This window comes from Perna viridis, chromosome 1 (assembly GCF_037379345.1).
Source record: "Perna viridis isolate PV_CMFRI_1.1 ecotype Kerala chromosome 1, ASM3737934v1, whole genome shotgun sequence".
Taxonomy (NCBI): domain Eukaryota; kingdom Metazoa; phylum Mollusca; class Bivalvia; order Mytilida; family Mytilidae; genus Perna; species Perna viridis.
In genome coordinates, this window is record NC_142445.1 from 3,480,502 (window position 1) to 3,502,435 (window position 21,934).

Below are 21,934 nucleotides of genomic sequence, written 5' to 3' on the forward strand. Positions count from 1 at the left end.
GGTCTTTTTGGCTGATTTTTATGTCCTATCTTGTAAAAAGTGTAGAAAATTTAGTAAAAATATCAAATATTAAACTGTGAGGGCTATATTTACCTAAATATGGTGGTAATAAGCACTTGAAATCAAGTTTTGTGTAGATTTGAGCAAAAATTAGGTTAGAAATGAGGAAAAACTCACTTTCATTACTGCAGTTAAGGCCATATAAGCATTCCCCTATGGCAACATGGAAAATCCATTATTGAGTACTTTTTTTGCTTTAGGTGCCCTTTACTGGTCATGTTTTAATGTGAAAACACTGTATTTACAAATTTAAAGCCAAATATATCACCTTTTGTGAAAATTTAAAGATTTAGGATTTTTGACATGTGATCAAGAAAAAGGGGGAGGCATGTCAGAAATAAATTTTTAAAAATAGACCAATTTCTCAGAAAATGATTACTTTTAAAACTATTTCTTCATTGATATTGTTAAAAAACAAATTGTGATTGATATATTTTATTTGAAAAGTCAGAAAAAGTTCTTTGCAAATATTTAATGCATTTAAGTATGGTAGAATATTGTCACTTTTTTGCTCGCACAACTTGGTTACCCTATATTTAAAAATCAAATACTTAAAAAAGTGCTTGTCACATTTCACTGAAACTTTGCAAAAGCATTCAGTATGTGTGTAGGAAGATACCTGTATAGTTATTTATTTTTTCTAAGACAAAAAGTGACTCTTTAGGTTACAGACCACCAATTCAACCAATGAGCATTTGGAACGTACGCAAAAATAGTCCTACGCAGAAATTACCCCTGTTCCTCATAGTGCTGTGAAAAAAGTTCTCATCTTATTTAAAAAATTTAAACAGTTTCTGAAAGGAAAAACATTTCTGTACATTTTATAGGTGCATTTTGCTTCTTGTGATGAGAAGCCTAATCTCCATAATGATTTTTAAATATACCCCTATCTTGTGAAAACACTGGGATTTTCCATGCTATTTATAGACCCTTCACTTCCGGTGACCAGTACTGCACTGCAAGTCTGCTAACCCCACATGCCATTCTGAGGATTGTGAGCTGACATATGTAGAATCATGCTGATATATAGTCCTCTGCAGGTTAAAGTTAAGGTAAAGTCCAGAGAAGCCATTGAATATTGTGAAATTAGCATAGAAGCCTATGGAAAGTGGAATTAGTGGTTTTTAGCCTTAAGCTGAAGCCATGGCAAAATGAAAAGTTTCTTGAAATAGCTTTAAACTACTTGAAGATCTTGTTAACTTTGCCATGAGAGGAATACACTACAAAAATCCTTCAAAATATGCATTTTTTTAAGTTATAGGTCCAAATTATGGAAAATTGGTCTTTTTGGCTGATTTTTATGTCCTATCTTGTAAAAAGTGTAGAAAATTTAGTAAAAATATCAAATATTAAACTGTGAGGGCTATATTTACCTAAATATGGTGGTAATAAGCACTTGAAATCAAGTTTTGTGTAGATTTGAGCAAAAATTAGGTTAGAAATGAGGAAAAACTCACTTTCATTACTGCAGTTAAGGCCATATAAGCATTCCCCTATGGCAACATGGAAAATCCATTATTGAGTACTTTTTTTGCTTTAGGTGCCCTTTACTGGTCATGTTTTAATGTGAAAACACTGTATTTACAAATTTAAAGCCAAATATATCACCTTTTGTGAAAATTTAAAGATTTAGGATTTTTGACATGTGATCAAGAAAAAGGGGGAGGCATGTCAGAAATAAATTTTTAAAAATAGACCAATTTCTCAGAAAATGATTACTTTTAAAACTATTTCTTCATTGATATTGTTAAAAAACAAATTGTGATTGATATATTTTATTTGAAAAGTCAGAAAAAGTTCTTTGCAAATATTTAATGCATTTAAGTATGGTAGAATATTGTCACTTTTTTGCTCGCACAACTTGGTTACCCTATATTTAAAAATCAAATACTTAAAAAAGTGCTTGTCACATTTCACTGAAACTTTGCAAAAGCATTCAGTATGTGTGTAGGAAGATACCTGTATAGTTATTTATTTTTTCTAAGACAAAAAGTGACTCTTTAGGTTACAGACCACCAATTCAACCAATGAGCATTTGGAACGTACGCAAAAATAGTCCTACGCAGAAATTACCCCTGTTCCTCATAGTGCTGTGAAAAAAGTTCTCATCTTATTTAAAAAATTTAAACAGTTTCTGAAAGGAAAAACATTTCTGTACATTTTATAGGTGCATTTTGCTTCTTGTGATGAGAAGCCTAATCTCCATAATGATTTTTAAATATACCCCTATCTTGTGAAAACACTGGGATTTTCCATGCTATTTATAGACCCTTCACTTCCGGTGACCAGTACTGCACTGCAAGTCTGCTAACCCCACATGCCATTCTGAGGATTGTGAGCTGACATATGTAGAATCATGCTGATATATAGTCCTCTGCAGGTTAAAGTTAAGGTAAAGTCCAGAGAAGCCATTGAATATTGTGAAATTAGCATAGAAGCCTATGGAAAGTGGAATTAGTGGTTTTTAGCCTTAAGCTGAAGCCATGGCAAAATGAAAAGTTTCTTGAAATAGCTTTAAACTACTTGAAGATCTTGTTAACTTTGCCATGAGAGGAATACACTACAAAAATCCTTCAAAATATGCATTTTTTTAAGTTATAGGTCCAAATTATGGAAAATTGGTCTTTTTGGCTGATTTTTATGTCCTATCTTGTAAAAAGTGTAGAAAATTTAGTAAAAATATCAAATATTAAACTGTGAGGGCTATATTTACCTAAATATGGTGGTAATAAGCACTTGAAATCAAGTTTTGTGTAGATTTGAGCAAAAATTAGGTTAGAAATGAGGAAAAACTCACTTTCATTACTGCAGTTAAGGCCATATAAGCATTCCCCTATGGCAACATGGAAAATCCATTATTGAGTACTTTTTTTGCTTTAGGTGCCCTTTACTGGTCATGTTTTAATGTGAAAACACTGTATTTACAAATTTAAAGCCAAATATATCACCTTTTGTGAAAATTTAAAGATTTAGGATTTTTGACATGTGATCAAGAAAAAGGGGGAGGCATGTCAGAAATAAATTTTTAAAAATAGACCAATTTCTCAGAAAATGATTACTTTTAAAACTATTTCTTCATTGATATTGTTAAAAAACAAATTGTGATTGATATATTTTATTTGAAAAGTCAGAAAAAGTTCTTTGCAAATATTTAATGCATTTAAGTATGGTAGAATATTGTCACTTTTTTGCTCGCACAACTTGGTTACCCTATATTTAAAAATCAAATACTTAAAAAAGTGCTTGTCACATTTCACTGAAACTTTGCAAAAGCATTCAGTATGTGTGTAGGAAGATACCTGTATAGTTATTTATTTTTTCTAAGACAAAAAGTGACTCTTTAGGTTACAGACCACCAATTCAACCAATGAGCATTTGGAACGTACGCAAAAATAGTCCTACGCAGAAATTACCCCTGTTCCTCATAGTGCTGTGAAAAAAGTTCTCATCTTATTTAAAAAATTTAAACAGTTTCTGAAAGGAAAAACATTTCTGTACATTTTATAGGTGCATTTTGCTTCTTGTGATGAGAAGCCTAATCTCCATAATGATTTTTAAATATACCCCTATCTTGTGAAAACACTGGGATTTTCCATGCTATTTATAGACCCTTCACTTCCGGTGACCAGTACTGCACTGCAAGTCTGCTAACCCCACATGCCATTCTGAGGATTGTGAGCTGACATATGTAGAATCATGCTGATATATAGTCCTCTGCAGGTTAAAGTTAAGGTAAAGTCCAGAGAAGCCATTGAATATTGTGAAATTAGCATAGAAGCCTATGGAAAGTGGAATTAGTGGTTTTTAGCCTAACAACGGAAATAAAGTAACTGAATATAAATTACACAATTGTACAAACTAAGGACTACTAGCAGTTACCTGACATGCCAGCTCCAGACCAGTTGAAACTAACAAAAAGTAATGTAACTATCGTATGTAATAGTCTATCAAACATCATGTTGCAAAGCTGATATATTCTTTTAATGTGCGAGGAATATGGTATTTTTTTCCCCACAAGGTGCACCAATATAGTTTGTGGTCAGGTTTTTCGTAATATAATAATTCCAGCATGTAGGATGCCAGCGTTCTGAACGCTTTGTAGTCACCTTTTACGACCAGCTTAGCGTTGCTTCGGCCCTTTTCTTTTTACACACGGACCTGCACTGGGCGAAGACATTTTGGTGATTTCTGAAAGTAACTTCTATTTTGTATTATGTTCCTTTTATTTTCACTTATTCATTGTTCATATCTTCCAATTTTTGACTATTCTTTAGGACTATTTTATCAATCACTTCCTCATTATTTGCTAGATTTTATAATGGTTACAACATTGATGTATTTTGAAAGTCCTATGACTAGGTTAGAAATAAACAGTCAATTTCGTAAAGTATGCCCCTGATATGTTAATGATATTGCTTACATTGCGTGAGTTATGGACTTTGTTTATGACGAAGTCTTATTCGTTTGAATAATTTTTGTCATTGGTAGTTTTGTTTTGTTTTGTTTTGTTTTGTGTGTGTGTGTGTGTGTCTCCGGCAAATTCAGTGTTACATAGGTGAAACACTCACTTTTCCTAATCATCAAACGAAAAAAGTAGAAATTTTATGTCAAAACAGTTTGGTTGTTTTAAGAAATGTGAAGTCAGATATATATATATATGAATTGTAGTAGGTCGAGATAAATCTTTTTGAAAGATAATTCAGAATCAATAAATATACAATTATGGAACAATTTATGTTTCCATAGTCAAAAGGCATCCTAATGGGTACCATTTGTGTATGTTTTACACCCGTCCAATAAGTATATCTTGAAATTGCATGAATATCCATATAAAGAACTGACTGTCATAAACGTATTGTGATCAAAGTCAGAACTTAACATAATGACATATGCAACGTTTTGTTTTTCAACTGATATGTTTCTCTAGAATTTGTAAACGTCACACCGACTTTTTATATGGAGCATTTTATTGTGATAGACAATAAATTAGCTGAATATAATATAATTATTCTTTATTTGTAAATAAATACCAAACAATAATTTGTCTTTTTTGTTTCATACCACCGATAATATTATTGGATCACTGAACAGTTCAAGCCGTCTGATATGCTGCTGAAAATAAAACAAATTAAGCGATTCATTAGTCTCAGTAAAACTTTTCCATTATATACGGATTGTTCACGTGCTTTGGTATTACAACAATAGCATTTTAATCAATTAATAGAGCAACACTATCCTACTACATGACATTAATGAACAAATTGAAAACTAGAAGTATTGTGAGCATCTACATATAATACCCCACCTTCCCTTAAAATTAAATCTAAAACTCGAGCCTTTAAGGAGCATTGCACGTACGAGGTGTTAATAGGTTAAATCCTTAATTACGATTATCTCGCCCCTTGCAAGTCCGGGAGTAAAAAAAATAGGCCTGCAGCAGCGCTAAGCTTGTCGTATAAGGCGACCAAATAGTGTTCAGAAACCTAGCCGGGGGCTAGGCGCTCTGCCCTCAGAGCAACTGGGATGCGTGCTTCAGGTGGTGGAATGGGGTACCCCTGGCATGTTACGTGCTGGGGTTGTCGGGCTATAATACGGAAAACCTGACCGCAAACTATAGTGGTGCACCGTGTTGGGAAAGATGCCACGTTCCTCGCACGTTAAAGAACACTGCTGTGGTATTCGATAGGAGTAGAAACCTTTGCGCTCCGCCACAGGAGGTTAAATTGCCCGACCCTACCCATCCCTCTTGTGGCAATCAAAATTTGTTGACCCTATCATCCTCATGTCCCATCCATTTTTCATTTCATGTACATCTTCTGAATAGAAATGAAATATTACTGCTCGGACGTTAAACCCTAACAAACAAAGATTATCTCCTTTTGGAGTCATCTGACAGTAATATATTCCTCTATGCACATCTATACCCGTGCAGGTCCGGGTGTCAAAAGAATAGGCCTGCAGAAGCGCTAAGCTTGTCGTAAAAGGCGACTAAATAGTGCTCAGAATCTTTGCCGGGGGCTAGGGCGCTCTGCCTACAGAGCAACTTGGATGTGTGCCCCAGGTGGTGGAATGGGGTACCCCTAGTGTGTTACATGCTGGGGTTATCAAACTATAATACGGAAAACCTGACCGCAAACCATAGTGGTGCTCCGTGTTGGGAAAGATGCCACGTTCCTTGCACGTTAAAGAACCCTACTGTGGTATTCTCTGAGTATGAACCATAGGGCTCCACCACAGGAGGCTAAATTGCCCGACCCTACCCACCTCTCCCTATTTCCATTGCCAATCAAAATTTGTCGATCCCATTATCCTTGTGTCCCATCCCATTTTTCATTTCATCATCATTTCATGTTCATTTTATCATCCACTTCATGTTCATCGCCTGAACATAGCTGAAATATTGCTGCTCGGGCGTTAAACCCAAACAAACAAACAAACAGACATTATGCACATCTACATGTGATACCCAACCTCCCTATTAAATTTCTTCACAATATCTTGAGTGGTTTATGAGGAGTTGCGCTTACGTGGTTTTAACATGTAAAATCCTTAATTTAGATTATCTCCCTTTGAAGTCCTCCGACATTTATCATTTCCCTTCCTTCACTCTACAAAGAGTAATCAAGGGAACCAAGGTTATAGCGGTAATCAAAAGAATGTAATCCAGGGACAAAGACCAGACATGGAAAACAGACATACACAACAAAGAACATAAAGTAACTTGTTTGTTTGTTTGTTTGTTGGGGTTTAACGTCCGAGCAGCAATATTTCAGTTATATTCAGACGATGAACATGAAATTGATAATAAAATGAACATGAAATGATGATGAAATGAAAAAGGGATGGGACACAAGGGCAAAGGGGTCGACAAATTTTGATTGCCACTGGAAATAGGGAGAGGTGGGTAGGGTCGGGCAATTTAGCCTCCTGTGGTGGAGCCCTATGGTTCATACTCAGAGAATACCACAGTAGGGTTCTTTAACGTGCAAGGAACGTGGCATCTTTCCCAACACGGAGCAACACTATGGTTTGCGGTCAGGTTTTCCGTATTATAGTTTGATAACCCCAGCATGTAACACACTAGGGGTACCCCATTCCACCACCTGGGGCACATATCCCAGTTGCTCTGAGGGCAGAGCGCCCTAGCCCCCGGGTAGGGTTCTGAGCACTATTTAGTCGCCTTTTACGACAAGCTTAGCGCTGCTGCAAGGCTATTCTTTTAACACCCGGTCCTGCATAAAGTAACTAAAATCATACATACAAAGTAACAAATGCAAATGAGCAACTCGGACTCCACTAAAAACTGGGAGCATGGACCAGGTGCACCGGTAGGGTAAGCGTCCTCTGCTTTTCTAGAAACACCCGCCGAGTATTACAACTAATACTAAAACGAAAAACACTACCATTTAATCAACTTTATGAGAACAACATTTCTATTATTACACAATACGTTTTAAATAATCAATATTTGTATAATGTATTTGCCTGTAAACACCTTGAAATATCTCAACAATAGATCAGTGCGCTTCCATCTGTGTAAGTTAAACAATATGTACTCCATCGTCACCCTAGGAAAGGAACTTACCCAAAAAAGACTATAAAATTCAACTTGTATGGTTATCACAACCCATTTTATTTGTTTATATTCGATATGTAATACAATCAATGTTTGAACATTATAAATTCTGTTGGCCTTACCAAACATACGATGTGAAAAAAACTCTAATGAAATATTCGGGCATGAGTTTTCGGCAGCGTTGTCAACTTAAACCTTGTATCCAATTAAATTTGGAATGAAATTTCCCTACCATTGATTTTGCAATTTATTCAAATAGGGATACCCTTATGTCTAAAAAATGTTAAATGCTTGCATGATAAATAAAATTGAAATATAGGGAATGCAGCAATGTACTTATAATATTAAATTAGATTACTCTTTTTAGGCACCTGAAATTCATTTTTGTTTTAGATACATGTAATAGGTAAAGGATATATTTTTATATCCACTACTTCCCCTTAACCACTTGATGAATGAATCTTAAAATAATTACCAAGTTATTCCATTTGAATATGCTACTTTGTTTTTTTTCATTGGAATGATTTTTAGCGTTAGATGAATTTGTACTAATGTAGGAATTCAGGACCCTCAATTTGTAATATTATGAAAAGTAAATATTCAAAAAGACTAGCTTTGTACATCTTATATCTTGTGATTAAAAATTCAATTTTGGTTAACTGTATTATAGATAAACGAGTATAATTTATATTTGTAGATATTGCGATTAAATCAGAATTCTAACCAAAAAAATTACTGTGGATGAGTAATATGTATACTGCCATGTACGAACTTCCAACACAATCAGTAACTGCAAAACTTATTACCATACAGAAAACAATTTCAATGGTATTATTTCCTGTTTTGAGCTTGATTTATCAAATGCTGTTATTATTTATTATTTTGTTGACATGTTTGTCATCACAGCTTTAATTGTTTTCCAAGTTATATTACTTCAAACACATATAAAGGGCAGCTTATTTATGATTTAACGCAACGTTTAGTTTCAATATAATTTGATGCAATGATATTTCTATAAATGACCGTTGGTTTGTGATGATCTTATATTGTCAAGAACACAAATTGCCTTATGTGTGATCGGACTGAAATGTTTACGTACAGAAGAAGCCTTGCTCAAAGGTGAGTCTTATGTGTATTTGTTACAAAGGCACTGTTCTGGACAAAACTCCTGGAGAAGATGCTTGAACTCCTCATTTGAACAATCTTCAACAGTCACAGTCTGACAAATATCATAGTCGACGTACTGTTCTGGGTTTTGGCACGGCTCTGCAATTGATATTGATTATTACATGAGTAATCAAGGGAACCAAGGTTATAGCGGTAGTCAAACGAATGCAATCCAGGGACCAAGACCAGACATGGAAAACAGACACACTCGACAAAGAACACAAAGCAACTAAGATCATACAAAAGCAAATGAGCAACTCGGACTCCACTAAAAACTGGAAGGATGGACCAGGTGCACCGGTACAAATTAGATAAACTAGAACTAACTCGACTTTGCTCTTCTTAAGTTCTTAAGTTCAATGCTTTTGAAGTTTGATATTATATTCTTATTCAATTCTTTTGAACACGTTCTATCATGTTAGTTCACCATAGTTTGTGATATAAATAAAAACCAATGTTTGAAAGTGACCACACAGATAAACGTAGCAACTATTGATTTAATAAACTTACAACTTTCGTCAGTTGAATGCAACCATAATAGATTAATAATGGTCGAACATTAGCCCCGTGCAGATCCGGGTGTTAAAAGAATAGGCCTGCAGCAGCGCTAAGCTTGTCGTAAAAGGGCGACTAAGTAGTACTCAGAAACCTAGCCGGGGGCTAGGCGCTCTGCCCACAGAGCAACTGGGATGTGTGCCCCAGGTGGTGGAATGGGGTACCCCTGGCGTGTAACATGCTGGGGTTGTCAGGCTATAATACGGAAAACCTGACCGCAAACCATAGTGGTGCACCGTGTTGGGAAAGATGCCACGTTCCTCGCACGTTAAAGAACCCTGCTGTGGTATTCGATAGGAGTAGGAACCTTTGCGCCCCGCCACAGGAGGCTAAATTGCCCGACCTTATTCATCCCCCCTTTTTCCAGTGGCAATCAAAATTTGTCGACCCTAATGTTCTTGTGTCCCATCCTTTTTTTTTCATTTCATGTTCATTTTATCATCCATTTCATGTTCATTGTCTGAATATAGCTGAAATATTGCTGCTCGGACGTTAAACCCCAACAAACAAACAAACAAACAAAAGAATGTTATTTCAAGTGTCTATCCACAGTCAAATGGTGGTCATTAACTTGTCTTTGTGTCTTATACATGTAATACTTTTAAACTGATTTTAAAGAAGTATCATCGGTATTTCACCGCGAGTTTTATTACCATTGTTTTTGGGAGCTTTCAAGGCTAACATACAGATGTGTTTGCACTTGTTGAAGACCTTTTTGTCTTCTCTAGAAGCATTTACTTTTATGGATTTTGATTTTACGATGGTGCATTTATTGTGTTTCACCATATTATTTATTTTTCCATCTCATTAACATGGTCATTAAACTTTTATCACCTCAAATTTTACCGTGCTTTATCATGTATTTCTTACCATCACAATTTGGACCTAATCCAGACGAACAGTTGCAGCTACAAGTGCTTGAATCAAGCACTCCAATACCTATTCCAGGTTTAGTACAATTTTTCCGGCAATCTAAAATATGACAGTTCTAGCTATAAAACATTCAACTAGCCGATAAAGAAGACACAGTAGTTAAAATGTTGTTTTTTTTCATTATTATTACTTGAACTTAACCGATATAATAGTGAGAGTTGGACATATCAATGTATATTTAAACTTATTAAATGCATCGGAACTTGTTTCCTATACAGCTTTCTTACCACTTTTATTTCATACATTATACCATGTCTACCACGGACTTGACTTTATTTTATGAGCAACTCGGCAGGTGTTTCTAGAAAAGCAGATGACGCTTACCCTACCGGTGCACATGGTCCACGCTCCCAGTTTCTAGTATGTCCGAGTTGCTCATTTGCTTTTGTTACTATGTATGTATGATTTTAGTTACTTTATGTTCTTTGTTGTGTATGTCTGTTTTCCATGTCAGGTCTTTGTCCTTGGATTACATTCTTTTGATTACTGCTATAACCTTGGTTTCCTAGATTAACTTTACTTACCACAGTTTCCTCCAGCACATGGCACTAAAATAAATTAGGTAAAGCTTTACAACATGTCAAAATTTTAAAAAAGAACATTAAATACTCAAGTAGAAGAAAGTCATTTAGTGGGTGTCAAGATAATTAAAATAAAAACAAATAAAATAAAATTCTATTTTTCTGTGAAAACGAATCTGAATCATACTGAAGCTGCATACCAATCAATTTCATAAAATGTTGCAAAGACTTCAGACATTAAATTACTTAATCCTAAAAGTACAAACGACGGAATATAAACAGAATGTAGAAGTCGTACACACCTTATATCTCATGATACTTAAAAAGCCAACAAGACTCAGAATATTTAATACGATTTGGTAGAATCAAGGTTCTTTATTTTTTTTTCATTTCGTATGAAATCTGTAGTTTTATTTAATTAGTCGCTTAAACCAAGGTTTCCGGTATAATTTTTCTAGTTTTTAGGAAGGGGGAGGTCCAAAATCGTGTGAGCGCAGGCGATTGTGGTAACATTTACATTGTTGTCTTTGAATGAATCAGCAATAAGTTTTTTTTTCCAATACTAAATTGCATTTGTCATATCAGGTATGTTTTGATAAAGACATGTCACTTACCACACAATCCTTTTTCACAGAAGGCATTATTGCCTGTACACTTTGTGCATGGAGGGCCTGTCTTGAAGGGATTTAATAAATCTTGTCTATGAAAAAATGTTGTTCAGGTTACATGATATTAAGTCGCATTTTAAACAGAATCTGCATCATAGTGAAATACATCGTAATTAATTTCACATTTGGCAAAAATATAGGAATTGAAAATATAAAAAAAGGATATCGTCTCATAAGGTACTTATCGACTCCAAATGACTAAAAGATATGTTTGTTTGTTGGGGTTTAACGTCCGAGCAGCAATATTTCAGCTATATTCAGACGATGAACATGAAATTGGTGATAAAATGAACATGAAATGATGACGAAATGATATGAAACATATTTGGTATTTTTGGATCTTGTCGTAAGTGGAAAAAGGGATACAGTATGTTTATCATTTCCAAGTGATTTGGAAACCCACTTTACCAATGACATACGGTTTATCAAGTTTTATTTTTGTATTTTTATTTTTTGTTATTTTTTGTTCTGTGTTCGTTTTTATTTTGTTTTTGTTAGCTTTCATTTATATTGGTCACACCATTTTTATTAGACTTAGTGTGAAAAGCCATTGTATACACAATTTGTCAACTGCTGACATTGAAATTTCAAATAAGCTGATAAGACCATATCCTAGATGACACATTTGGATCAAATTACCAAATGATAATGTTTTGGATGAGCATTTTTCGAAAGGTTTCGGAAAACATCTGTGTTTTAGTGTAAAGAAAAACAACCTACAATTGTTTTGTCTGTATTGTTCCATCAAAAACACCTACCCGCCGTCGTAAACACATAACATCACATAAACTCGACTACCTCTCTGGATACATGGAAGTATCTCGCATCCAATTTTGTTATTCTCTGCGTTAACCATCTGTCAAAGTAAATTAGCATTTGGAATGAAACTTAACTATATCTGACCTCATAACATTGCACGATAGTTATTTTGTTACTTCACCCACAAATACTATGTAATTATAAAAGGTCATGATGCCGTTTTTTTTCTGACAATACAGTCATCGTCTGAAGTTCTAAATAAAAAAAAACTGTTATTTTCTATTAATTATAGAGAACTAAGAGTTACAATGTATCAGGCAGTAGGTGTTCGATGCGAAATAGTGATAGCACTGAAATCACCGAGAGCCAATCTCAGTCTGACAGGATGTTACAACCTACGGAACTTTTCATACCAGAGCTTGCCAAAACTACGCAGATTTTTTTGTATCGATCTAGACTTCTAACAAGTAAGCTTCTGGAACAGGGTTATGTTATGTTGCTACAAGATTAAAGTACCCCGTGCAGGTCCGGCTGTCAAAAGAAATAAGCCTGCAGCAGCGCTAAGCTTGTCGTAAAAGGCGACTAAATAGTGCTCAGAGAAACCTAGCCGGGGGCTAGGCGCTCTGCCCATAGAGCAACTGGGATGTGTGCCCCAGGTGGTGGAATGGGGTATCCCTGGTGTGTTACATGCTGGGGTTGTCAGGCTATAATACGGAAAACCTGACCGCAAACCATAGTGGTGCACCGTGTTGGGAAAGATGCCACGTTCCTCGCACGTTAAAGAATCCTGCTGTGGTATTTGATAGGAGTAGGAACCTTTGCTCTCCGCCACAGGAGGCTAAATTGGCCGACCCTGCCCATCCCTCCCTTTTATCTTGTGGCAATCAAAATTTGTCGACCCTATTATCCTTGTGCTCCATCCTTTTTTGTTTCATTTCATCATTTCATGTTCATTTTGTCATCCATGTCATGTTCATCTTCTGAACATTGCTGAAATATTGCTGCTTGGACGTTAAACCCCAACAATCAATCAATCAATACAAGATCGAAGTCATCACTACAGACGTTTTATGGTCGTCATCATAAACTCGCGAATCGTTACTGTGTATCCATCGGCGCCATTAAAACTGATTTGCTCAACGTGTCATAGTTTTCCTTTCCTTTTTTGGCCACTAAATAATGCTCAGGAACCTAGCCGGGGGCTAGTCCAGTGCCCTAGAACACTCGGCCAGCTAGGCTATGTAAAAATATAGCTTTTGCTGGCCGGGTCATTCCTCCTCGTAGGATTAGTCTAGGGCTGTAACTTACTACCATACATTGTGCACTAAGTTACAGCCCTAGATTAATCCTTAACTGTGCAGCAATATACCTTCATCTTCTGCATATGGTGTTTATATTTCACAATTGAATCGCTACGCTAGAGCAACTACTAACTACTCTGATTTCCGTGAACGCCATAAATATCTGCATAACAGACTCCTGAATCAGGGGTATGAAGAAATTGAAGAAATGCGTCTTAAAAGGTCTCTTACCAAACACTTTTTTTAGATATCAGTCCTCGGTTAAAAAAAACTCAGTTTCTTCTGAAAAATGAGTAAAGATTTTTTTTTTTTTTTTTGAAAATTGTTCTTTGTGCTGATGGACCGATTATGACATAGCATGTAAATGCTTTTTAATCACCACTGGTATAGTCACGCCGCAATGGAAAAAAGAGGTTTAGCGCGCTGTAAAACCTAGATTTAACCCACTATTTCGTTTGAAGTGCCTGTACCAAGTCAGGACCATTGCGGTATAAGGAAGGAAAAACATACTCACAGTGGTTTCATATAATTACAATACATACCGTCAAAAATCGTTTGCAATCTTTCATGGGAATACAAGTTTTGTATTCCATAATGAAACGATTTATTTCGTTAAACCAATCTCTTAGAATTCTTCTAATATTCTTTTGGATAGAAACACCAATATTAACATTCACACTGAGGCTAGGATCTGTTACAACGGTTGTCAGATTTGAGCAACTTAGACGCCGCTTTGCTTCCTCGTGAAGTTCATTGCTCCACTCCTGAAAATATTATGTTATATTTAACATTGCTTTAAAAGGTAAAAGTATTTGTCTAAATCTGTGGTTATAACAAGAATGGATATGGTTAATATATATGAGACAACAACCACAAAGGGATGAAAAATGTCAACTCAAGGCCACCTATGGGTCTTCATTGAATGACAAGGTAACTGTCACACCACAGGGCAGGCTGCAGCTGGTCCCAAATCAATTTTTTTTTTACAAAGAATGAGAAAATATCAAATTTTCAAAAACTAATATTCGAAAATACTGGTAATTTATTCCAGAAGTAAAACAAGACCGTACACCTAGATACATATACCTAATAGTATTTCATATTTATTGTGTAAAAAATAAACGATTCCAAATATCCTTGAGAGTTCTCAAACTGAATTTTTGATCGACAATATAATTGTCCAGAGTGGTGGACGCGATTTTCAACAGACGGTCGGCATTCCAATGGGAACAAATTGTGTCCTGCCATTCGTTGACCTAATGCTACATTCTGATGAGTCTGACCCTATATCTGAACTGATCAAAAGGCAAAGAAGACCGTTTAGCCATATACTTTGATCTCAGTGTCTGCTATATAGATGACGTATTGTGGATGTTATACATCGCCTATACCCCCTTAAAAAAAGACACTACAGTCACAATGAATTCAGCCATATATTTCGACCTTCACCAATCAACCGATGGAATAGGAAAAGTCATGACCAAACTCTTCTGCAATCGCGATGACTTTCATTCTGCTTAAGGAGTTTTCATATCGTTATACCAAAGCTTGCAGTAATTACGCAGAAGAATCGAACCATGCTACACTTTTTCCAATTAGGCTTCTGGGACAGAGTTTTGTTGCTATAAGATTTATCTCTACAAAATTTCAATGGTCGTCACCATGAACTTTTGAATTATTACGGTGGATCCATCTGTGCCATAAAAACAGATTTATTCAGTCTCATAGTTTTTCTTTCCTCTTGAGTCTACACCATACGTGCCATTCCATAAACAACTCGGTGGATGTTTCTAGAAAAGCAGAGGACGATATTCTATGATCCCAGTTTTAGATTGAGTCCTAGTTGCTCATTTACTTTTGTTTCTTTGTACTTTTGGTCCGTTCTTGTTCTCTGTGCGTGTGTCTGTTTTACTGTTCAGTGGTTATACTTGGAATCTAAACTTTTGATTTCAGGTCTATCTTGGTTCCCTTGATAACTCTTCTAAATTAAGTATTTAAATCATGTTTTCAGTAAAATGTTAACATGCTTTTTCATTCTTTTTCTCATCTTATTTCAAAATTTGCAATTTATGAATGAACTGTTTTTCCTTTAAGATGACCTACTATGAAAAAAATATAACAGACGGCTGTGTGATGTCATGATAAGAAAAAAACATCAGAATTATAAATCGGCTAAGGATGTCAAAATCAGTTAATAATATTGAAGACCGAATTCCTAACGACGAAACAAGATGGTACACGGTACTTCCGGCTAAGAATGCCACACCCAACAATTTCTGTCGAACCTGAAAACTACTAAGTCGATCTGTAAGCACGAAATATCTGAGCAAGGAATCTGAGAACGGGAAACGTGGTACAAAGCATCAAGCAATACCAATATACTAACTATCTGAGGATTCCCTCCAATAGAAACTGAGAAAGTCCATAATAAATAACCTATCATAACTCTTTACATGTAAACAGGAAGTGGATCAGAGGAATTTAGAAAAAAGGGGACCCATGCAACATTTTATGATACAAATACTAAAAATCTAAGCATTCAAACAAATAGACCCTAAGATATCAGCTACATAAAAGTGTAAGGTACGACTGACTGACGGACATGGTGATTGCAATCTTTAAGAGTGTGGTATAATAAAAAATAAATGTTGTGTAACATGCATAAATAAAAAGAAAATCGAAAGCGGCTCGGTCGAAATATATACACAATGTTTAATACTATAAGATGTTATTAATTAAATCCTAAATTTTCTCTAGGCCTTTATATAGAACAATATTTGATGAAACAAAAATATAGATTAAACTTAACATGCTACTTTGTTAGTTTACATCTGCTAATAAAAGCCAAATAGAAATTCTATTTCCGTCCATTTTATCATATCGTGACAAAACAGCTGATATAAAACAATATAGTTTAATATGTATACGTTTTGTAAAACGACATGTCTCTTTTGTATTAGATCTTCATTATAATCGGGAATGTTGGTTTTTTTCAAATTACGTGATTACTTCGTACTTTACTTAATGACCAGTTGGTGAAATGTATGAAATTTCCTTTTTGGTAAAGTGTCTATTTGAAAGTCCGTAAATGTACAAAGGAATTTCAATTTATATTCCAAAATTTCTTCCTCAGTCAAAATGAGTATATCAAACATATTCAAAATAATTTTTCTGTACATTATAATGACAAACTGCTTTGATTTTAAGTAACATTTGAATAAGAAATTCATTAGGACTTCTTCAAGACTTGCGTAATTAGTCAATAAATTCTACACAACAATACTTTATTTACAAGAACGGATGATTCGTTACCATTTCCATTTAATATATGCATTCTTACAGTTACAGATAAGAACGATTGCTTACAGATGATGGTTTCTTACAATTTGACTAATGCAGAACTTATTTTATTTAGTTTTATCCATTTCCTATTAATTCTTAAGATTCTTGAACAAACACACCTTAGCCAGTTTGAGATATTACTAGAAGATGCCCGCCAAATCGCGGTCGATTGAGCAAAGTGTGGAAACAGTACTAATTTGACGGATCCAAACAAAATGAGTAATCATTGTAAAAAGGATCTACGATCATCTACCATACATTAATGGTGTACAGTTTTGTTCAAATTGCTTTTGTGGTTCAAGAGGAGTTGACCATTAACCTTTCAGGGGGACTTGGTTTTCTTTTTGACTCTGAATTGTTTTTGGGTTTTTTTGCGCATGTAAGCGAATTATTATTTTTCTTTTTTATTCACATTACATATTTTTAACCCTTCCCAAATTATCTTTTCTCCAAAGTCAGGATCGAAATATTTTTAACAACCAAAGAAAAAAAGAAGCCCCCCTTTCCCCTCCCGGAAGTTAAAAGGTGCGTCCCTAAACAAAGTTTCATATCTTCATGTCAATGAACTTTCCTGGAAAAGTTGGTTTAATTTGGGAATAAGAAGCTGACAAACGCAAAGTAAAGACTTCAAAAGTTGATATGGCCCGTCGAGGAAAAAAACAAACTCCATTAAACATACACTTGCAATAAACAGTCTGTTTACTTCGACACATTTTTAAATGTGTAAAAAATATCATTTCCCGTTTGTTTGTGATTGATAATCCAGTCGTTTTTTTTGTTTATTTTTTTTTTCATTGGGGGGGGTGTGGGAGGGAAAGGGGAGCTGGGTTGAACATTTTCTGAAAGTTCTGCTTCACCTAGCTAAAAGGTACATATTATTTTTTTTAAATTACTCAAAACAATGGGTAAAGGGTTTAACAGTGATGCAAGTTTACATTAAAAAAGGGGAGGAGTCCGGACCTCGGGCACAGATGTATACACTTAAAAGGGGAAGGTTCTACGCCTTTTCATGTCTGGACTGTTTTGCACACCGTAAAAATGGTTGATCTCGTTTAATTAATCAAATAATGAACTTGCAATACTTCTGTTACACATGTACACATGATCCGGGCAGTACGTCGAAAGCGTATTATAAGACTTGGACCAACGAATTTGGATATTTTTTCAAGAATTCACGTTTTCCGTAGAAAAGAGATTGTTTCAGAGATATTTAGGAAGGACACAGTTGTCCCTGGATTACATTCTTCTGATTTCCGCTAGAATCTTGGTTCCCTTGATAACTCCTTAACTCATTAGACTTAAATATACCTTATCAAAAATTAAAATGGCATTTGTCGAAATCCTTAAGCTCCAATTTCTAATATTTCGATCGTATCAAATAACTGGCATAAGTGATACAACAGAGTCAACTTCATATGTGTATCCTAGAAAAGAGGGGGTAACTTAATGACAAAAGCAATACCATTATATTTAGTTGTCCATTCATCTTTTGAAACGACCCACCAAGTCCTGCATGTGTTTAATAGCTAAATTATGAACTTTGTTGTTATCAAAAAGTTTTGGTTATGACAGTGTCATCTCAACATAAAACATCACTACAATAGCTCTTTGCCACTGGAAAAATGATGATAACCCTATCAGTGGCCAATTTTAGTCGAAACGGGATTTGTTTTTCTGTTGTTGTTTTTTTTTAATCAGGTTTATTGGTCTTTGATTGTGAGCTTTAGAATTGTAGTTTCCTTTTTGTCTGTGTCAAAAGCCTGCATAACGCTTTAACACTTTTAATTGCATTTGATCAACTGTTTATTGTCAAATATAATTATAAGAAAATAATACTACCAGCTTCTTCATGTTGGCAACAAACACATTGTAAGCTCCATTGGACAATATTCGTCTATATGAGTTGTGGAGTTGAATTATTCTGTTGACCTGTCTTTCATTAATTTCTGCTAAACAAGAGGCTGACATCAGAAACAGACCTATTAGACGAAGAAGTTCCATTTTTTAAAATTTATATGGTTATTTCGTGATAGTATTTCATAACATAGTCTGTTTTCCATCCTCTGACGTCAAACGCAAACCTTTATAGAATATATTTTAACAAATAATGTAGCACGTCTTAATCAGTTATTTATGTTAGTGTTATATTTCTTTGTCTACATGGTTGATGTCAATAATAACCGTTATTCTCTGTATTAGTTCTAGTGATTGCTAATTCAATATTGATGATGATATTGATTTGAAGTTTCCTTTTCGAGATACGAGTTTTATCGCCATTAACATCACACGTTAGCCTAACAATATTTAAAATTTTATCATATTCCGAATTTTAACAAATAATAAATTGTTACAGAAAATTTCTTAGGAAAAAGAAAAATAGTTTCTTAATCATTAGCTGCATTCATGGAAATGATAATTTTGTTAATCCAGATCGTAAATGTTTCGTTTTAAGTGGTTTAATCCATCAAAACATCTATTTTCGTAATCTCGTTGGACACAACGTCATCACTTGTAGAAGTCTGTATTGCTCTGGGATTTTACATACGTCACAATGCGTTTGGATGTTTACATGAAATAAAACCTCTATTTCATTCAGTAAATCATTTCAAATAGGAAACACGTTTGTAAAAGGGTCTGATTATTTTGACTTTTGCCAAAGATATAAAATCAAATAATTATTAGTTCCCAATAAAGAATTAAGGATGTTCCTGCTCATTTTTGCCTAGTGACCCCCACTTTTATTTTCATAATATTAATCAAACTCAATTTTAGTAAATCACTGTACTTAAAGCTTAATGTAAATCAAAATTCTGTTGTAAAATTAGAAAAAAAAATACCTGTTTCAAATATGTTAATTTTCGTATACCTTCTGTTATTCAGAACATGTGATGTCTTATTACCAGATTCATCCCTTTTATTAAATGATTAAGTGGTATATATGCATTAACTATTTATATTGAATCGATTTTTATTCAATTAGTCATCTATACGGTTCTAGTTATTCCTTGTAGTGATTCACTTTTGACATCTTTTTTTCTGTTTTGACCACTTATATCAAATGTCAAATTACTGTCGGAAATAAACAATAATCAATTTTAGATAGAAATTGCTCTGCTTTATACGGTTTCCTGTATTCCTTAAAAATTGTCGGTATAACATAATACAAGATATAAAGAAGAAACCTCGTATCCAAGCGCTTGCCGTAACTAAGCAGACTTTATACCGCTCTAGGCTTCAGGAGGGTTTTGCTACAAAATCGAAGTCATCACTTCAACAGTTTTATGATCGTAATCACGAACTCGTGAATCGTTACGGCGTATCCATCTGCACCATGAGAACCGATTTGTTCAACGTGACATAGTTTTCCTTTCCTATTTTGTCTCCCCTTGACTTGACGTTTTAAGATCAACTCTGCTGGTGTTTAAAGAAAAGCAGAAAACGCTTATCTTATCGATGCACCTGATCCATGCTCCCAGTTTTTAGTGAAGTCAGATTGATTGTTTACGCCCCGTGCAGGTCCGGGTATTAAAAGAAAAGGCCTGCAGCAGCGCTAAGCTTGTCGTAAAAGGCGACTACATAGTGGTCAGAAACCTATCTGGGGGCTAGGCGCTCTGCCCACAGAGCAAATGGGATGTGTGCCCCAGGTGGGGGAATGGGGTAACCCTGGCATGTTACATGCTTGGGTTGTCAGGCTACAATACGGAAAACCTGACTGCAAACCACAGTGGTGCCCCGTGTTGGGAAAGATGTCACGTTCCTCGCACGTTAAATACAAAAAGTCTGCGTAGTTTCGGCAAGCACTAGCATAACGTATGAGTTGTGATATGAACACTACATACGCAGATGCTGAAGGGATGTTGCCACAGATGAAAAGAAAGTTGACAATTCTGAATGAAGTCATCCCGTTTGTCGTAAAGGTTGGTCAATTGTTTTCCTTTACCATCGATTTCCAAGTGTAGGTCAAGATATGGGTCTGACCTTACAGTGTCTGTAATATCCTTTATCTCAAGTTCTTTGGAGGTAGATGCGGTATTCTTTTGACACCGGACCAGCATGGAGCTTTTAGTGAAGTCAAATGCATTTGCTTAGTACGTATCATAGTAGTTATTTTATGTTCTTTGTTTTTATTTTTCGTTTATTTATTTTTAACTAACTTACTCAATTTGAATTTTGGTGATGAGTTTTACCAAAATAACTATTTTTTTGTTTTTGTTTTATCATCTATATCAGAAATGTTATCATAAAAATTTTGACGTCTTATATACTGTTGGTTTGTATATCTCAAGTCGTGTTTATTCAAAAGCAACTTAGTCTTTGGAGTGTGGCTATGCGACTTTATAATTCAAATATACATTTTAAAGTTGTGTGCTTGTCTAATAACTGTCCAAAATTAAAGATAAACAATTAACAGAATTTTAAGATAAAAATATATATTTGTCTTTTTGTGCTTCGTATAGAAAATAAGAACTCTCTGTCGGCGATTTATTTTTTATTTTACTTGCAGACATGTGCTAGAATTGCCTAATATATATTTTTCTCCGGGAGTGGGGGGAGTGATTTGTTTTTGTCTCTCTCAATTTAAACTTTTAACTTCCAGTGCATCTGATTATGACCCCAAAAAATGTACGGAAGTCACTTGTAATTTCTACTTGTTCTATAATTTGTCATGCACTGGTCTATTTTTTTATAAAACAACTGATATAATATTAAACTTAGTATCGACACATTTTTTTTGCATGCACTTATTTAAGATATAGATATAAATATAAATGCAAATAAGCAAATTGTGTCATAATTAAAAAGATTACTCACTGCGGGTATGGTTAAAAAAATATACTAGTTACTAATATGCAAAAAATGGAAGGACTTCTACATCATGCTGCCGATAATGTATTCAGGAGGTATTAGATGCATTCAAGTGACTAATAGTTACAGTTAAGTGAGGAATTTTATGGGTAACAAGACAGTTGTCAAGTTTATTTCAAACGGTTGTGGCCCCGTGCAGGTCCGGGTGTCAAAAAAATAAGCCTGCACCAGCGCTAAGCTTGTCGT

At 34.8% G+C, this 21,934-nt stretch overlaps 1 protein-coding gene across 2 annotated transcripts; it reads right to left on the reverse strand.

Moving 5' to 3' along the window:
* Positions 1 to 5,106: 5,106 nt before the first annotated feature.
* Positions 5,107 to 18,777, reverse strand: LOC148626878 (uncharacterized). Of its 2 annotated transcripts, none has more exons than XM_088564636.1 (8): positions 18,722 to 18,777; positions 14,083 to 14,304; positions 12,239 to 12,336; positions 11,427 to 11,512; positions 10,816 to 10,839; positions 10,229 to 10,330; positions 8,736 to 8,902; positions 5,107 to 5,172 (listed from the first exon to the last, which is right to left on the reverse strand). In XM_088564636.1, exons 1-7 carry the CDS (start codon positions 18,731 to 18,733, stop codon positions 8,763 to 8,765), a joined length of 684 nt encoding a protein of 227 aa, XP_088420762.1. In that variant the 5' UTR covers positions 18,734 to 18,777; the 3' UTR covers positions 5,107 to 5,172; positions 8,736 to 8,762. The 2 variants fall into 2 exon arrangements, with proteins under 2 accessions (XP_088420762.1, XP_088420761.1); XM_088564635.1 differs by lacking the exon at positions 18,722 to 18,777 and adding an exon at positions 15,927 to 16,007.
* Positions 18,778 to 21,934: the final 3,157 nt, after the last annotated feature.

What these genes read in the sequence shown, in the direction of transcription:
- LOC148626878 (XM_088564635.1), bottom strand. Translation starts at nt 15,983, where the DNA reads ATGATAGGTTATTTATTATGGACTTTCTCAGTTTCTATTGGAGGGAAT. An exon ending in ATTGCAAACGATTTTTGACG is followed by an intron (nt 12,337 to 14,082) that starts GTATGTATTGTA and finishes TTACTTTGACAG; the next exon opens with ATGGTTAACGCAGAGAATAA. An exon ending in TTATGTGTTTACGACGGCGG is followed by an intron (nt 11,513 to 12,238) that starts GTAGGTGTTTTT and finishes ATTTTTTCATAG; the next exon opens with ACAAGATTTATTAAATCCCT.